The sequence below is a fragment of the Acinonyx jubatus genome, chromosome X, assembly GCF_027475565.1.
Source record: "Acinonyx jubatus isolate Ajub_Pintada_27869175 chromosome X, VMU_Ajub_asm_v1.0, whole genome shotgun sequence".
Classification (NCBI taxonomy): domain Eukaryota; kingdom Metazoa; phylum Chordata; class Mammalia; order Carnivora; family Felidae; genus Acinonyx; species Acinonyx jubatus.
In genome coordinates this window covers 51,767,550-51,784,255 of record NC_069389.1, presented here as the reverse complement: position 1 = coordinate 51,784,255, position 16,706 = coordinate 51,767,550, and the positions used below count along the sequence as shown (strand labels likewise).

Here is a 16,706-nt window from a genome sequence, read left to right as displayed (position 1 = left end):
GTCAGTTGGCAAGAATTGGGGCAGAAGTGTGGGAAACTAGAGTCCCAGCTTCAAGCCCCTTTTTATGTGTGGTGGGATCTTGGGCCACAGGGCACATTCCACGGAGGACAGCAATTCTGGTGAAACCTGGAGAGTGGCTATTTTCACAAGTGACTGCTCCAGTGAAGAGCCATCTTCCCAGACTCCGGGCAATGACTACTCTGACGATCCCTGCTTGGGCCAGGAGCACCAGATCATCGCCCAGATCAATGGTGACTATTCTCGCTTGCTGCACACAGTTCCTCCAGATTATGAGCTTTTGACCACCAAAAAGCACCTGGTAGGCCATGGTCTGCTGACATAATTGCCTAGTCAGCCCCTGAATTCTGCACAGCCATCCTCCCTGCTACTCCCATTCCTGGATAGCCCAATGGGTCTTTCATCACTGAAGTTCTAAGAGTGACTGGCTTTGCCCAAGAAGTTATATGCACTTCAAGCAAGCCTGCTGCTGGGTCATGTCTTAGATCCTTCTATTATCCCTTCTGCTTCTTCTCTTCAAACACCAGAGGGAAGTTCCGATAGCACTAAGACGTGGTCATCATGCTTCCAGACACCACACAGCTTTGGTCTCTTGCCACCAGAAGACCAGAGGGAAATGCAGCTTTGCCTGCTTGGGGGATCGGTTGTGTCCAGGATCACTTCCCTTTCTTCAGGGCCAGATACCTTTTTGTGTAACAAGCTAGGGTTAAGTTTTGCTCCTGAGCTGTGAGTCTAGTGCTCTGGTATTCTTTTGGTGCTCAATAAATATCAAATCATGATAGCAACCTTGGTTATATTGGTCTTCTCTCAAGTACCTATCAAGTGATTAAAATGAGACTGGTTATGTTTGGGGACTTGGAATTATGAATAGTACCTTTTCTTTTTTTTTTTTCTTTCTCTTTCCCACACATACCATCTTTACTTTACTTCAGATGTGGGCCCATCTGGGACACAATGAATATTTGGCAAATTCGTATTCAACTATCTTCCATTCCCTTCCTTGTTATCCTGCCAACTCCATTTGGATGACTCTCTTAAGTCAATTGGAAACCTGAAAATGAGGGACCCCCTCTTCTGTTTCAGGGGACTGTGGAGCAGAGATGAAAGGCTCCATTTATTTCCAAAGTATGAATACACCACCCTCAAAGATTTCTACCTCCTGGAATCCTGAAATCTTTGCAGTAGTTGTCTTCACCATAAGTCATCCCTATACTCTGGTCTTCTTACAATGTGGGGGTCCAAGCAAATAAATATTTTTCCTCAAGCACAAATGAGAACTAGGAGTGTGTGTGTGTGTGTGTGTGCGCGCGCGCGTGCGCGCTCATGCCTACATGCATGCATGTGTTTGACAATTTGTATGTGTGAACGCATGCATACACCTTTATTTCAATCTCTTCTATGAGGACCTGTTCTAGGTTGACTCAGCACTTCTTCCTTTTCTTCATGTAATTCATGTCAAATAAACTTCTTTGCTCTTCATGGAAGCTGTTTTTGACACTTTGGGTTCTAATGCAGCCCAAGGTCAGCTCAGGTTTCACCAGGAGATTCTCTCTTTTGGGATGATTACAGAAGTCAAAATAGTACACAGAAGTGAACAAGAATTATTCCTTTGCTTCACCACCATCAACCTGCCAAGTCCATGGTCAAAACCTCAGGATTTTCTTCATCCTCATATGCCGGCTTCACATAGCTGGTGAAAGGAGCAACTTATTCTTCCCCATCATGCTTACAAGCCTCTGAAACAGGGACCCACCCAGTGGAAACCTCAGCTTCCTTCATGAAACAGCTGTTTCCAGACCCTTAGGCTCAGAAAAAAAGCCATTATTCTCTTCCTACTACCCTTAGAGAAATAAATGATTGGAGTTAGGAAGACAATCCTAATTGCATGTCAGTTAATAAAAAGATCCTCAGTGGTGCCTGGGTGGCTCAGTCAGTTGAGCACCCAACTCTTGATTTCAGCTCAGGTCATGGTCCCAGAATTGTAGGATTGAGCCCCAAGTCGGTGTCCTTGCTGAGAATGGAACCTGTTTGAGTTTCTCTCTCTCTCTCTCTCTCTCTGTCTCTTTACCTCTTCCCCTCTCCCCCGCTTGTGAATGTTATTTCTCTCTCTAAAATAAAAATAAATGTAATGGGGTGCCTGGGTGGCTCAGTCAGTTGAGTGTCCAACTTTGGCTTAGCACAATCTTACAGTTTTGTGGGCTTAAGCCCCATGTCAGACTTTGTGCTGACAGCACGGAGTCTGCTTCAGATTTTATCTCCCTCTCTCTCTGCTCCTCCCCAGCTTGCTCTCACTCTCTATCAAAAATAAACATTGAAAAAAGTTTTAAAAAATTAAAAACACAAGCAAAGTAAATTAATAAAAGGATTCCCAAACCCAGGAACACTCCCCTGCTACTCCCATAGAAGCTATGAATTCCAAAGGATATCTCAAAGTCTCTTATCTTAGAAATCTTGGAAATTATTAATTTTAATTCTCCCATATTACATATGAGGAAATACATCCTAGAGAGGGACATGACAGTATAAAATCACATACATCAAGTCAGTGGTAGAGGAGAGACCAGAAAACAGGCCTGTGAATTGTTAGGATCATATATTCATTGCAGTAGGAATCATCTTTGCCCCAAAACTAATATTTTTTTTTCCATACAAGACAAGTCAGTAAGAGAGTCATAGGTACAGGGTTATCTCAAAACTGTAGGATAGGCTAAACAAACATGGGATGATAACAGAATTTGTCTTAGGCAGATAGCCATTCAGGGAAAGCTGGAAGAGAAAAAAAAAAAAAGCAGATCTCCAAAAGAGAGACAAAAGATATGGAGTCCCTCTAGGGCATTTTCCCAGATTCTGACCAAGAGATGGCCCTGGGGGGGGGGGGGGAATCCACAATTAGACAGGAATAAAAAATGCTTCATTCTGTAAATCTTTCTACTTGAGATTTCCAATGCAACATTAGAAAATTAAAGACACTGAAAATTCTGCAATAAAACACCTGTATAACTTTGAGTTACCAAATAATTTCAAAACATATTTGTCCTTTGAGCATATGTTTTTGCTTTTCCATTTCAGTCCTTGACCCTATTTCTCAGGAGGAAAATCCCTCAATGTTGATTATTACCTCACATATCCTATAGCATTATGGTGACCACAGTTTAATTTTTTTCACAAATTTCTGAATAGCATCTTGACCCAAATCCAAGGATAATAGTCTAGTAGAAAGTCAATCAGTAAAGATGTATTATTTTCTGCAAGCAGAGCTACTGGATGTAGGGATAGAAAGGGTAGACAGCAATTCAAGAAAACAGTATTTTCCTCACAATTTCATGGGGGGAATTAAAAATATCCACTGCAAAAGTTTATTAATAATTCAAGAGGTGCCATTGGACAATAGAAGAAATGGGTACATACAAGGGCTAAGGCAAGGTGTGTTCTTCAAATGAAGAAGAAAAAAAGTGTAGGTTGACTTTCAAAAGTCCTTCGAGAGACTGGAATTTTTCTGAGCCAGAAGTATGAGAAATAATTGAGTAGGCAGAAAAAAATAGATAAAGTATTACCAGAAGGAGAAAAGACATGAAGAAGAAGAGAAAGATAAGGTCAAAGTGTGTCTAGAAGCCAAGGCTGAGTGTCAGGAAAGTGGGTTTCTAAGCCCTATCATGAAGCTTGTGTGAGAATTCTGGTGTCCTTTCTAGGAGACTGTAAGAGGAATGTGAAGAAAAAAAATACAAATCAAAGAGCACTTCCATCCCTGGATTCCATATACCTTTTCAAGACCATTATGTCCTGCTTGGGCTCTGACAATGTGTATAGAAACATTCCAGATCTGTGGCTTCAAGAGTTGCCTCACTTTTCCCCTGGCACCCTCAGATACAATGCTTCAGTTCCCTCAAGTCACTGAAAATAACTTGTGAAAGTTTAGTTTGTGTTTGGAGAGTGATCTTGTATTCAGCTGGCAATTTGATTGTTGTATCCCAACTGCCCTGGCTTGGAGCTGTTAGGCATATGCCGCACTTGGGGTATTTGACAAACTGACACTCTACCACATGGAGTGTCCAACTCAGCTTGTCAAATACACGGAGTGTGGCACTGCAGGAGGCCAGGCCAGGAGCTTCAGTGAGGAGGCAAGATCTTCCTGGGAGATATGGCCCTGGAGGGAATGAAAGAAAAAGGAGTCACACCCTGAGCCCCAGAGAAACTTCAAAGGCTAAGGACTAGCAGAAACATCAGAATAAGGAAGTGAGCAAAAACAGGCATAAGTCTCCCAACCAGAAGATGGATCCTTAAGGGAAGCCCAGCTGGGACTGCAGATGAGGCCCCAGTGCTCACCCAGAGGTCCTCGGGCTATAGCTTTAGCATTCCTTGGAGTTCCAAGCTTCAGTTGGCTCCTATATGCATAAGGGAGAGAATTTGGTCATTGTCCTGCTTCTCTGACCTCAGGAAAAGACTAGGCCCCAGATTAGTATCCATGAGCCCCCCCACTCACTTTCCAATGTCCCACAGTCTTGTGGGTATGAACATAGACTTTGAGGTTAAACATGGGCTTAAATTTTGACTGTCACTAAGTAGCTGGGAAACCTCAGATAAATTATCTCGTCTCTCTGAGCTACAGTTTTCCACATCCACAAAATGGGTTTGAATACCTACATAATAAGTTATTGTGAGAATGGCATGAGTTAATGTATGCAAAGCCTTTAGTTCAGTATTTGATATTCAAAAAATGGTGGTTGTGCTATTGAGAAGGAAAGCAAGGGCCAGTGACAATTGATTTAACAGGATCAGGCCAGATGAAACAGGACTGTTGTATGGCTTCAGCCTTGCCTAACATGGACCTCCTTGTCCCATCAGGACTCACAAATGGAAGCTATAAACGAAACATCATCTAGTCTTACCCACTCATATTATAAATGAGGAAATGAAGGTTAATATTGAAGAAGAAAGTAGCTGCAGGTTATACAAGTTGTTCATAGTTTAGGGTTATGCCTTATATCACCTCATTGTGCCTTTCAGCTTTCCTCATTGTTTCTTTTAGCTCTCTGCTCTGTATATCTCTCTCTCTCCAGGAAAAGGGAGACACGTCAACAATGATGGCAAAAGACAAGCAGTAGATGTGGCAGTGAGGCATTGGTATCTTTCAATCCACAACCATTAGGGAAATAAGAAAGCTGTTAGGAACATGGTCATGTCTGGAATTTACAGAGTAATTCCCTTGGCAACACCCAGATCTTGTTGATAAAAAAAAAAAAAATCCAGGTTGTCTGTGTCAAATGCTTCAACTTTCCAGCTGTGGCAGTTGATCTGTGAGAAATTAGCTGGCTCATATTAAATACTGGTATGACAAGTGGCAAACATTACAAGATTGTCAGGAATAGAAAAGTACCCCATGAGGCCAGAAGGCCCTATTTGAGCTAAGACAAGGCAGAAGGACTTGTCTTTTAGGAACAACAATATTTTTTTAATATTATTTCCTTTAGTTTAATAGGTGTGGATGAGGGGATGCCATGCTTCTCCAATTTGAAATATAAGAGTGACTTTAAATATAAGTCTATAAACAATTTTCTCCATCCCCTTATTTCCCATACCAGTCAATTCATCCCAAGCCACCCAGAGCAGCAAAAGCAACAATCTTGGTCACCATACAGAGTATAGTGGGAAAAATCAGACAAATTTGGATTCTAATGCTGCCTTGAGTACCAACTAGCCAATCATGGCATTGGGAAAATCTTTCTTTGAGCTTCAGTTGTCTTCTTTGGAAATGGGAATAAGAAGACTTACCTGGCAGAATTGTTAGGAAAGTTTTCTCAGCTTTTCAGAGCTTCCCATATAGGAGCTAATAGGCACTGTGGCTCAGTCCCTGGAGTTGTGGGTGGAGGCCAGCCAAGAAAGTTGATTAATAGAGCTTGCATTCACGGTGGCAAGACAGAACTGGACTCATGTCCAGAAAGCTCTATCATTACCCTCATTGGCTACCGGCTCCCGTGAGAAGACCTGGATAAACTGGAGGTGCCTGTAGCCTCGTGAAACCTCTTTCTGACTTCATCAGAGAGAGAGAGAAAGAGAGAGAGAGAAATATGAAGTGGCTAAATATTCCTTCTTAGTATACTCGAAATTGAAGAGCCTTATAGACCATGTCACCTCAATATTAATGGAAGGAGTCAGTGGCTGAGCTGAAACCAGATAGGTTTTATTCCCACTCTTGATGTTCTAGTGCATGCCTCTCCAAATGAGTGTATATAAGAAAAACAGGTTCAAATTGAGAAAGGCTTGCCAAACCCATGGGAAGAAAATGTGAATATCGACATAGAGGTATTAAGGAACTCTGAAAGCTCTTCTCTTAGTGTGTCATACTACACAAAATAAAATCATTTGCCCCTAATCTACCCTAGCAGGGCTAACACAACAAGCAGCAGGATGTATCCTGCTTCTGAACCAGTTGGACCTCCTCATACTGGAAGCAGTCTGGATTTTTTTCGGCATGGTTTAATCCCCTCATTCAGCCCCACCCAGATATATTTATTCAGCATCTCTCTTATATCTTTCTCAACAGAGGGTCGACAACCATAAAAATAAGGGATATAAAAACTAAATGAGCCTCTAGACACTATTCGTCTAATATTTCCCTTCCTTTTCTTTGCATAAGAGGCCAAAAATGTGTTCTAGAAAGGTGAGAGGACTTATCAAAGATACATAGTGCGTAAATGGCAAATTCAAGACTGCTATTCAAATTTCCTGACCCATGATTCCAAAGAACACTCCATTTCCAAGTGGCTAGCTCATAAACAATGTTTTTGAGGAAGAAATGTTATCTTTCCTTCTCACCATTAGAATTTTCAAGATAGAAAACCAATGGGAACCTTCTTCTCACCCACCCTTCACTCAGAATCCCTGAGGAGAGTCCAAAGAGAATAGGGTAGGTAGGTCCAAGCCACCTTTGGACCTCCCCCAGCTTGGGAATCCAAGCAGGGAGGGAAAATGGATATTATACCTGTTACTGGAGTGGTGTCTTGGTCTTGGAGGAGGCAAAGTTTCCATGATGATGAGCCAAACTGCAGTGGCCAGAGGTAACTGGGCTTTTTGCCTGGGGCAGGAACGTCGTGTGTTTTGAAGGGTCATTGATGTCTTCAAGAGGAAACATAAATGAGGAAGTTAAGGCTGAGGTTAACCAACGGAAATCTGGGTGAAAAATGACAAAACAGTGCTATTGTGAAAGGGTCCATTACTGCAGCAACAGTTCCCACTGCCATGCACCCCCCAGCCCATTTGTAGCTGACATCCTACAGACAATGGTTCTCCAAGCTGCAGAGAGTTGAAGCAGAAAGCCTCTGGCTGCCCTAGGCTCTACCTATGGGTCAGAGTTTTCCCTAGAGTTAATGAGGAATGGGTTAATGAGTTAATGAGGAATGTCAGAGCTGAGACATTATCAAATGAAAATCTACATTGTCAAAATTGAGAAACAGATCTGAGGGATGAAAGAAAATGTCTGATATCAAAAAGCAAATTAGTGGTATATATGTAATTTAAATCCACTTCTATCAACTTCAAAGCATGTGTTCTCTCACTCTGTCAGAATGTCTTCAGGTCCTGAAACACCTTTTTTACTTCCCCTGGCACAGCTTCTCACCTGCTACAGCTACATAATTTGCAGGGCCTAGTGGAAAATGAAAATGGGGGGGGGGGCTCCTGTAAAAAAAAAAAAAGATTTCAGAATGGTGACAGCAGAATAGTATGCCAGAGCACCTGGGTGGCTCAGTCAATTAAGCATCTGACTTAGGCTTAGGTCATGATCTCATGGTTAATGAGTTTGAGCCCAGCATCGGGCTCCTCACTGACAGGGCAGCTTGGAATTCTCTCTCTTTCTGCCCCTTCCCCACTCTCTCTCTCCCAAAACAAATAAACTTTTCCAAAAATAAAGAAGAAGAGGAAGAAGAAGAAGAAGAAGAAGAAGAAGAAGAAGAAGAACATTAAGCCAAGTGTGAGGTATTTCTAAGTATGGGGACCTGAAAAACTTTACAGGTCACATGCCTATAAAGCTGGCCCTGCTGGCACAGCTCTGACCACAGATCACATTTTGGCATGAAGGGCCTTAAAGAAGGAAGGGAAGAAAGAAATTCACTTCTATTAATAATAAAATTATGTGCTTTACATGTGTTATCTTATTTAATCATCAACCCTTTGGTATGGTATGTATTATCATTATCCTTATTTATATGTGAAGAAAGTGAGGCACATAAAAGTAAAGTGACTTACCTATGAACACAAAACTAAGAAATAATGGAGAAGATATAATTTCCACTCAGGTCTTTCTGGCTCCAAAGTTAGGCTTTTTCTACTCTCACACACTGGCTACAAGGAGAGAAAAAAGTAGTTGACCTTGAGAAGAAAAATATGGTGCCAGATCCTTAAGTTCAATTGTGACTTTCAGGCTTCATGAAGGACATGAAAAGTGTGAGAAGAAATTGAGTGACCTCTTGGTGCCACATGTTTGCAATCTTTGGGCAGTCCCCATTCACAGTTTGGAAGACACTTGATTCCCATTATGCAGTATTCTACATCATGAATCCTGATGGTATTGAAGAAGAGAGAGGCAATTTTTTTTTCAATTCTTTTAGGGAATACTTGTGATTGCCTTCAATGATTGCAGTGCTCAAGTCCCAGTCCTTAGTCTACATAGCAGAAGTAGTACCCTGGACCATGCTCAAGCCCTGTTGAATAATCTATCCAAGCTACATCCAGTTTTATAAATTCAAGTTCAAGAGAAAAGACCACATGCTTGGAGCCAGGGCTCTTGTGCCCCAGTCCTAGGTTTGTCAGCTGTGTTTCCCCCCCTAGCTTGAGTTTTCCATTTAAACAACAAAAGCTGGATTAGATGATCTTAGTGGCTCAATATTCAAATACTCCCTGGTTTCTTTATAAACTTCTCTATCCCTGCCCTCCCCTCACTGTGTACTTGTGGTAGCAGGGCTTAGAGGCTGTAGGCACAGCTTGGGATAGAGATTCACTTGCAGTTACACTATTCTGCAGAAACTCCTTTCTACCAGAATAATTTATTGGCTAGTCCTTGAGACCAATTTCCCCAGATATGGCTTCTAGAAATATTCAGTTCCTTTTTATTTTTGATTTCTGACTAAAGCTTGGGGTGGAGTCAAGGTTGTCCTGTGGGCACTTTCCAAGGGAGGGGCTCCCTCCTTTCTACTCACTCCACAGAGATTAAGTTCAGCTGCCCACTCTTTTTTTCCTCACCTATCAGTTAAAGTATTCTACTGTGTTTTGTTTTGTTTTGTTTTGTTTTGTTTTGTTTTTTAACACGGGCCTTCTGGAAACAATGTCTTTACATAAAGTAGTAATTAATAGTGGCCCCTTGGAGCCACGCACTATGTCCATGGAAGAGAACATTAGAAGCCAGGAAGACCTGAATATCATGCCATCTATGCAGAAGACCTGAATTAGAGCAAAGGCATTGGGATTCTTGGAGTTCCTCTTTACCACACAAGCACAAAGCATGCTGGGAAGGGCCAACTTTGCAGCAACAGCACAAAGGGAGCTTTCCTTTAAGTCTGTTGTGCAACCAAAAGATACATAGTTCTCTCATTTTGGATGCTTTTTGACTTGGCTAAGTCTATGAAGGAGGATGAGAGAGAAGGGCGTTGGGTAGGGATAGCTGTTAGTCTGTGCTGGAGTCCCACACTGGACTCAGTACTGGAATGGAAAGAAAAACTGAATTTTAGGTCAGAGTCTTTTGCTTTGGACTGTAGGTTTTAGCCCTTGAGTTATAGACCCACCTCTATAACTCATTGACTATATGCCTTTAAAAAATCAGGCACAGCCTGTCTGAGCCTCAGCCATCACATCATATTGAGGGATTTTTGGACAGGCATGCATCCAAGGAACCATGTATTTCTTCAGTATAAGTAATTTGACAAAGGTACAAGTGCTATCAGAAGAGTGGGTAAGAAAGGTGTAATTGTTCCAGGGCAGGGGCAAGAAGGTGGCTCTTAGAAAAGTAGTATTTTAGCTAGATGTCAAAAGATGGAGAGAGAAAATAATGATGCTCATTGTCTCTGAAAAGACTTCTCTGACTAGTCTTCTCCCAGTGAAAATAATTGATCCCTGCTTTGCTTGCCTCTAGTGTCCAAAACCTTTTCATACTACCTTATGTGTCTGTCTCTTCCAGGAGACCAAGAACAGCCCAAAGTAAGAACCATGTTTGGTCCGTTATTTTCTTCACAGGGTCAGACATGAAATAGTTTCCCAGGAACTGCAAATTGAATAAATGAATTTATCAGTGAATTAGCAAAAGAAGGAATCCCCATAGCCCAAGTTGCCCACACTCTTTAGCTTGCCTCACCTCCATGAAGAAACTGAGAAGGCCTCCCTTTAACTTCCAGTTTCTCTCTCTGTTCACTTACCCCCAACTTCCTGTTGGAAACCTGTCAAGAAAAGTCCCCAAGAACAATTGCAAAGCTGAGGCCACTTCCTGTGCAAGAGGCCAGTGTCTACACAATCCACCTTAACCCTGGTGATTGCTGTGCACATGATTGCAATGGGGCTTCCTCTGAAAGGGAACTAAAGGCTGAAGATATTTATAAGGCACCTCCAAGCCAGGACTGAAAAACTTCATGTACACCTGGGCCTGGGGACAAAAGATTTACTGTGATGTTCCACACAAGCCCAGTGACATTGACAAGAGAGGTGGCAGCAATTAACCTACCAACAACAGTTCAACTTTATTCAACAATGGTGTGTTGAGCACTTACTGACTACATAGCTCTATGCTTGGTACCAAGGAGAAAAAATAAATATATAACAGACCAGTAATATATATCTAATATAATGTAATGTGAGCTACAATTTTTTCTAATAGCTACATTAAAATTTGAAAGATAAATAGGTGAAAATAATTTTGATAATATATTTTATTTAACCCAATGCATCTAAAATGTTATCTTAACCTGTAAGCAATGTAAAAATGTATTAATGAGATATTTTACATGCTTTGAAATGTAGTGTGCATTTTACACAATTAGACAATTTGGACTAGCCATGTTTCCCAGTGTTCAATTGGCACATATAGCAAGTAGCTAATTGGACAGCACATGTAGAAGATGTGGTCCCTGCCCTCAAGGAATTCACAGCCTAGTCTATGAGCCAGACTGATACATAAGCATGTATAAGTAACAAGTACTATAGTAGAGTGCATGGATGTCAAAGAGCACTTCACCAGAGTTTAGGAGTCCTGGCCTATAGTTTCTTCTCTGTCACTGATTTTCTGTGTGACCTTGAGTAAATCCCTCTCCCTCTATGGGCCTCCATATTTCCATCTCTACAATGAGGTTTAAATAGATTATTTTTATTCAACAAATATATGTTGAATGATTTCTAAGTATCAGGCATGGTGCAAGGCACTCAGGATACGTAGATGAACAAGACACGTACAATTCTTGCCTTCTTGACACTTGCAGTGTAGTGGAAAGTAGCTATTAAACAAACAGTTATGGGTAAATATGACAAGAAAGAGGAAAGCACAGAAGGCTGGGAGAACATATAACACAATCTACCAGGCTTGGATAGATGAAGGAAGCCTCTCACAAGAAGTAACCTTTGAAGGCTGTCTGAAAAATGAGAAGTGAACTAAGTAAATAATTGGTGAAATGTCATTCCAAGCAAAGGAAAAAGCAGGTGTAAAGGTTCTGATATGCAAAAGAATGTGTTCTATTCCAGGAAAATAAGGAGGCTCATGTGGCCTCGAATTGAGTGAGCAAAGGAAAGAATAGCTCAAAGAATGGTAGTAGGAGAGGTAAGCAGGGTGCCAAAGTGGGAAAGGTCTTGTATATTATGTGGAGGGTTTGAAATTTACCCAATGAGTCATGAATAGCCAGGGAAGGTACAGATGCAGTGCCCTTTAATCACCAAGACAAGGAATTTTTAAGTTAAGATCAAGGAAAGAAAAGTTAATTCCAACTAGTTGGACAAGAAACTTCACAGAAGAGGCAGTTTTAAAAGGTCATTAAAGAATAATAAGATCACTAGTCAGAAAAGTCTTTCAGGCAGAGGAGAAAACATGAATAAAAGTGTAGAGATAAGGAAGAACATGGTGACCTTGTGTAAATTGAGGAACCACTTATGCAACAAGGTAAATATTAATCTAAGAAAATCTATGAGTATCTACAGATGTACTAGAATAATTGAAGCCCAAAGTCCTATCCAACACACTAAATGTGTTCTGGGAGAAACCAGGCAAAGACATTGGAGCTACAAAGAGATTAAATTTGAATAATAATAATAATAACAATAATAATAATAATAATAATAATAAATAGGGGTGCCTGGGTGGCTCAGTTGGTTGAACGTCTGACTCTTGATTTCAGCTGAGGTCATGATCCCAGGGTCATGGGATCAAGCCCCACATTGGGAACTATGCTGAGCATACAGCCTGCTTGGGATTCTCTCTTTCTCAAATTAAAAATAAATAAAAATCATAAAAAATAGTAATGAATACATATTGTGAACTTACCAAGTAACAGGCACTGTTTCAAGCCCTTTACGTGTATTATTTTATGTAATTTCCTCACAATGACCTTATGAGGGAGATATTATGATTATCTCCCTTTGACAGATGAAGAGCTGTCACTTGCCTAAAGTTGAAGAGCTAGTAAATAGCAGAGACAGGATTGAAATGTAATGAAACAATTTATGAAGGGTAGGGATTTTGAAGCAATCAACAAAAATATATAATATGGTTCTGACTAACAAATATGAAATTCAGGCCAGTTATCTTCACAGTCTACAAGGGCAATTTTAGGCAGAAAAGAACTCAATTTCCAATTTATGATCATTAGAAATGCTGAGCTGAAGATGACATTTGTTTAGCTTCTTAGATATAAAGAATGAATGAAGTAAATAAGATAGGAGTCCAAGAGAGTTAGATAAAGACTTAGAAAATCAAACTGGCTCCACTCTTAACTCCCTGTACTTTACTTTCAAATTCACTCAGAAGTTTCTATCTATGAGATAAATAACTTAAGTGCCCTTGACAACCATCCCCATCTATTTTCTACAATGGTCCACCTAAGGGAAAAATCCCTAGGCAACAGTTTTGAATGGGAAGGGAAGAAGGATAAACTAACTTGTGATAAGCTGTCACATATATTTGGAAAGAACAAAACTGCATTTTTAAAAAATATATATTTTCTAATTCAGAATGGGGTGCATATCCCTACTGTCTTTGATTTGACATACACAGACTCTTTTCATCTTCCTAGTGTTTCCTCTGATGAAGGGAATAGCAAACACAGTGTATTGTTGGGGGGCGGGGAGAGAATTTAGGCCAAACCCTTGAGCTTACACCACAGCTCAACATCTTCTAGAACTAGGATGCTAGAACTTGGTTTAACATTGATTTAGAAGGCAGTCAATTCCTACATACTTCTCTCTAGGGTTAGTTACCATGACACTCTTCCTTAATGTTCTGGTCCTATATTTGCATATGTCAGTTTCTATAGGCTTATCTAAAGAGTTTCAACCATCACAATTTGTATGGCAATAGGTAGCTCAGAATCTCCAACATATAACCTGAACTTTTCTATCTCAAAAGTAGATGCTATAATGTAGATGACCAAATGTCTCTTACTGTTAAAGAATGTCACAACTGTATTGGGTGGGAAACAAAAATATCAGAGATGCTCAAAGCTGGTTTTTGACTGGTGGCACGTATCCCAGGTTGTCACGTGAGGTCTTGTGCTATAGTGAGTGGCAAAAGCATTGAGCTTGGAGTTCAAAGACCTGGATTTGAATTTCAACTTACTACTTTGCAGTTTTAGGGACTTGTGGAAATTACTAATATTTCTAACTATCCATTTCCCCATTTCAAAATTGAGTTAAGAAATAGGTACCTCATGGGATTTCAGGAAAGTGATATACCTCAGAACTTCTGTCAATACGAGATAATACAAGGTAAAAAAAAAAAACAGATAATACAAACAAAGAAAAAACAAAAAGCTACATGTTGCCACAGTAAAGGGCACTGCTCTTCTATTCTCAGTCCTAGGAAGAATAACAAGTGAGAAATGGAAGGGCAAAAAAAAAAAATCTGTGTTTTTTTTTGTTGTTGTTGTTGTTCTTAAGAATGCTCGTATCTATTACATAACTCATTCTTTGCAACAATCCTGTAGAAATAAGCATCATTCCCATCTCAAAAATGAGGTCACTGAAACCCAAAGACATTAAACAATTTCCCTCAAAGTCACATATTTAGTAAGTGGCAGAGTTGGGGTTCAGACTTTTAACCATGCCCCTAAAAAGGCATTTAAGGGACTACTCAAGAGTTCAACATTTGCTTTGGTTCCTTTAAACCCTGCAGGCAAGCCACTCCTTCAGTCTTAGAGAAAAAGGGGTTATTCCACTAGATTACAAGCTCTATGAGAGAAAGAACCATGTCTATTATGCCTAATTTTTTTATTAAGTTGCTGAATTTTTTTTCTAAATTGATTTTCAGGGTTCTTTATATATTAGAGAAATTTTCCTTTTGTATAAGAATTCAAATATTTCCATTACTTTATCATTTGCCTTTTGACTTTGCTTCTAGCATTTTATATTTTTATTTATTGTTGGTGCTCTACCAAGCTGTAGGAAGGCAATTTTATCTTATTCACAACAATATAGCTAATGACTAGAAATGTGCCTTATTTATAGTATGTGTTCAATAAATATTTATTGATGAAAAATAATTCTTCCTGTTGCACAGGCCTGAAAATAAGGTGACATCTAAATACTGAATTCCATGGCCTTCCCTTCCCCTGGTTCCTGATAACCTGGGGCCTGAAATTAACCAGAATTGAAGATTCATTTTAAAAAGATGTAGACAGAGAATATAAGAAAACCCGAGTTTCAGGCCCAGCTATGCCATGCCTTGTTGTATGACCTTGGGCAAGTCCCTTCTTTACTCTTCTTTATAAGAGTGGTAGACTAGTTGGTCTTTAAGAGCCCTTTTCCCCCATTCATAAATTTCCCAAATGGTATGAGCAATAAAGATACCAAAGATAATATGACTAGGACCTTGCCCTCTTGGAACTTATGTCCTAACAAGGGAAAGAGGCACTCAACAAACAATCTCACAATAAAAATGTGTTATGGAATATAAATATAGGGTGTTATGAGAGAAAGCAATAGTGAATATAATCTGATATGAGAGTTTAAGTCTTTCTTCAAAACTGTCTAAAATTAAGATCCAAAGAATGATCCAGACTAATTAAAATTCTCTGGGCCTTGGATTCTTTAACATACATATTAAGCATTAATGTTATTTATATCATATTTAATTATGTTATATATTTATTATTTATTATATAATTATATATACTTTTATTGTAAACATATTAAACATAAATACATATGTATATTTACATACACACACACATTTATATAAATCTTTACCTAACATGTGAAGAAAGCTTTTTAGACTGTAAAATAATACAAATGTGAGTGATGACTTTTTTCATGTGGCTGGGAATTTCTTTGGACCTGTTTTAGGATACTATGGGTAGCTGTCACTCCATGGGCTCTTGAGGCTGGACCTGAGCATGAACCCAAGACTCTATGGGACTTGTAGGGTGATCTGCTGCTGTTTTCTGTAATGTGAAGCTGATGCCATCTGTCTCTGAAAATAAAATATATATATATGTTTTAGATCTAACTACATATTATGTCCACTTCTCTGGCCTACTGATGGTATCAGACATCATGGAAGCTGCCTGGCTTGTCTCAATGCTTGGCAATGGAGACAAGAGGAGGGGTGTTGTGCAGGCCTCTCTCATCAGCTTGACTTTATACAGGACATGGTCAGCTCTTTGGAGATTGTGGCATGTACTACCAGCATCCAGAGGGTTATTTTTTTTTCATATTCTCGTTATCTATTAAAAACTAAAAGTGGGAGGAAAAGGGCAAGGCATCTTGGGACTCTAGCACACTGTATTCATAGGACTGAGGAGACAGAGAAAGTAAGGGAAGAGAGCTAACAGTTGACTAATGACTAGTCTGTCCCAAGCACTGTGCTATATGCTTTATGCATACCGCTCATATAATCTTCACAACCATTCTAGGAAGTGGGAATTGTCCTTCCCTTTCCACAGATGAGAAACATGAAGTTCAGAGTGCTCAAATGACTTACTTCAAGTCACCCAGTAAGCAAGTGAGCTGGAGTTCAAACCAACTTTACTACTTTCTTCTATACCACATGACACTTGGGAGAGTCATTTCAGTCCCACTACCCCCAGGCTGGGTCATACCAATTTTTATTCCAAAGAAGAGAGATAATTGTAAGTTTGGGGGAATTTCAAATATAGAGTTTCTCTTCTCTTGTCATGAGTTATAGTCCTCTGGTAGGAAGTTGGTCCTCTCATCTCACCTGAACCATGACTGTTGTGGTTTAAGTCAACTTCCTGTCCCCTTATCCTCCAAACATTTCCCCCTGAGTTGTACGCTGCAGCCTCCATGCTCTGGTGCCTCTTTTGAAACTTTGAACCTCTAATTTTGACCCATAAGCCAAGCAATGGGGTTTCAGAATTGAGATTAGGACCACTTCTGCCACCTGCTTCGACTGCTCCCCTGGCTCTGCTTTCACAAAGTTCGTCAACCCAGTGACCTCTTCTCAAATGTCATTCTATTTGGTCCTTCCTCTATCGATCTTTCAGTCTATAAAC

The 16,706-nt window shown here is 40.0% G+C and overlaps 1 protein-coding gene across 3 annotated transcripts in view; it reads left to right on the top strand.

The window, feature by feature from the left end:
- VSIG4 (V-set and immunoglobulin domain containing 4) overlaps positions 1-16,706 on the top strand; it is an 88,678-nt gene that overhangs the window by 38,193 nt on the left and 33,779 nt on the right. The window contains exon 8 of one of the 3 annotated variants that reach the window (XM_015080507.3): positions 91-1,454. The exons of the other annotated variants lie outside the window; for them this stretch is intronic. Coding sequence (XP_014935993.2) covers positions 91-343 — 253 coding nt within the window. The 3' untranslated portion in view covers positions 344-1,454. Of the gene's footprint in view, positions 1-90; positions 1,455-16,706 lie in introns of those variants that run through there. 3 annotated transcript variants of the gene reach the window in all.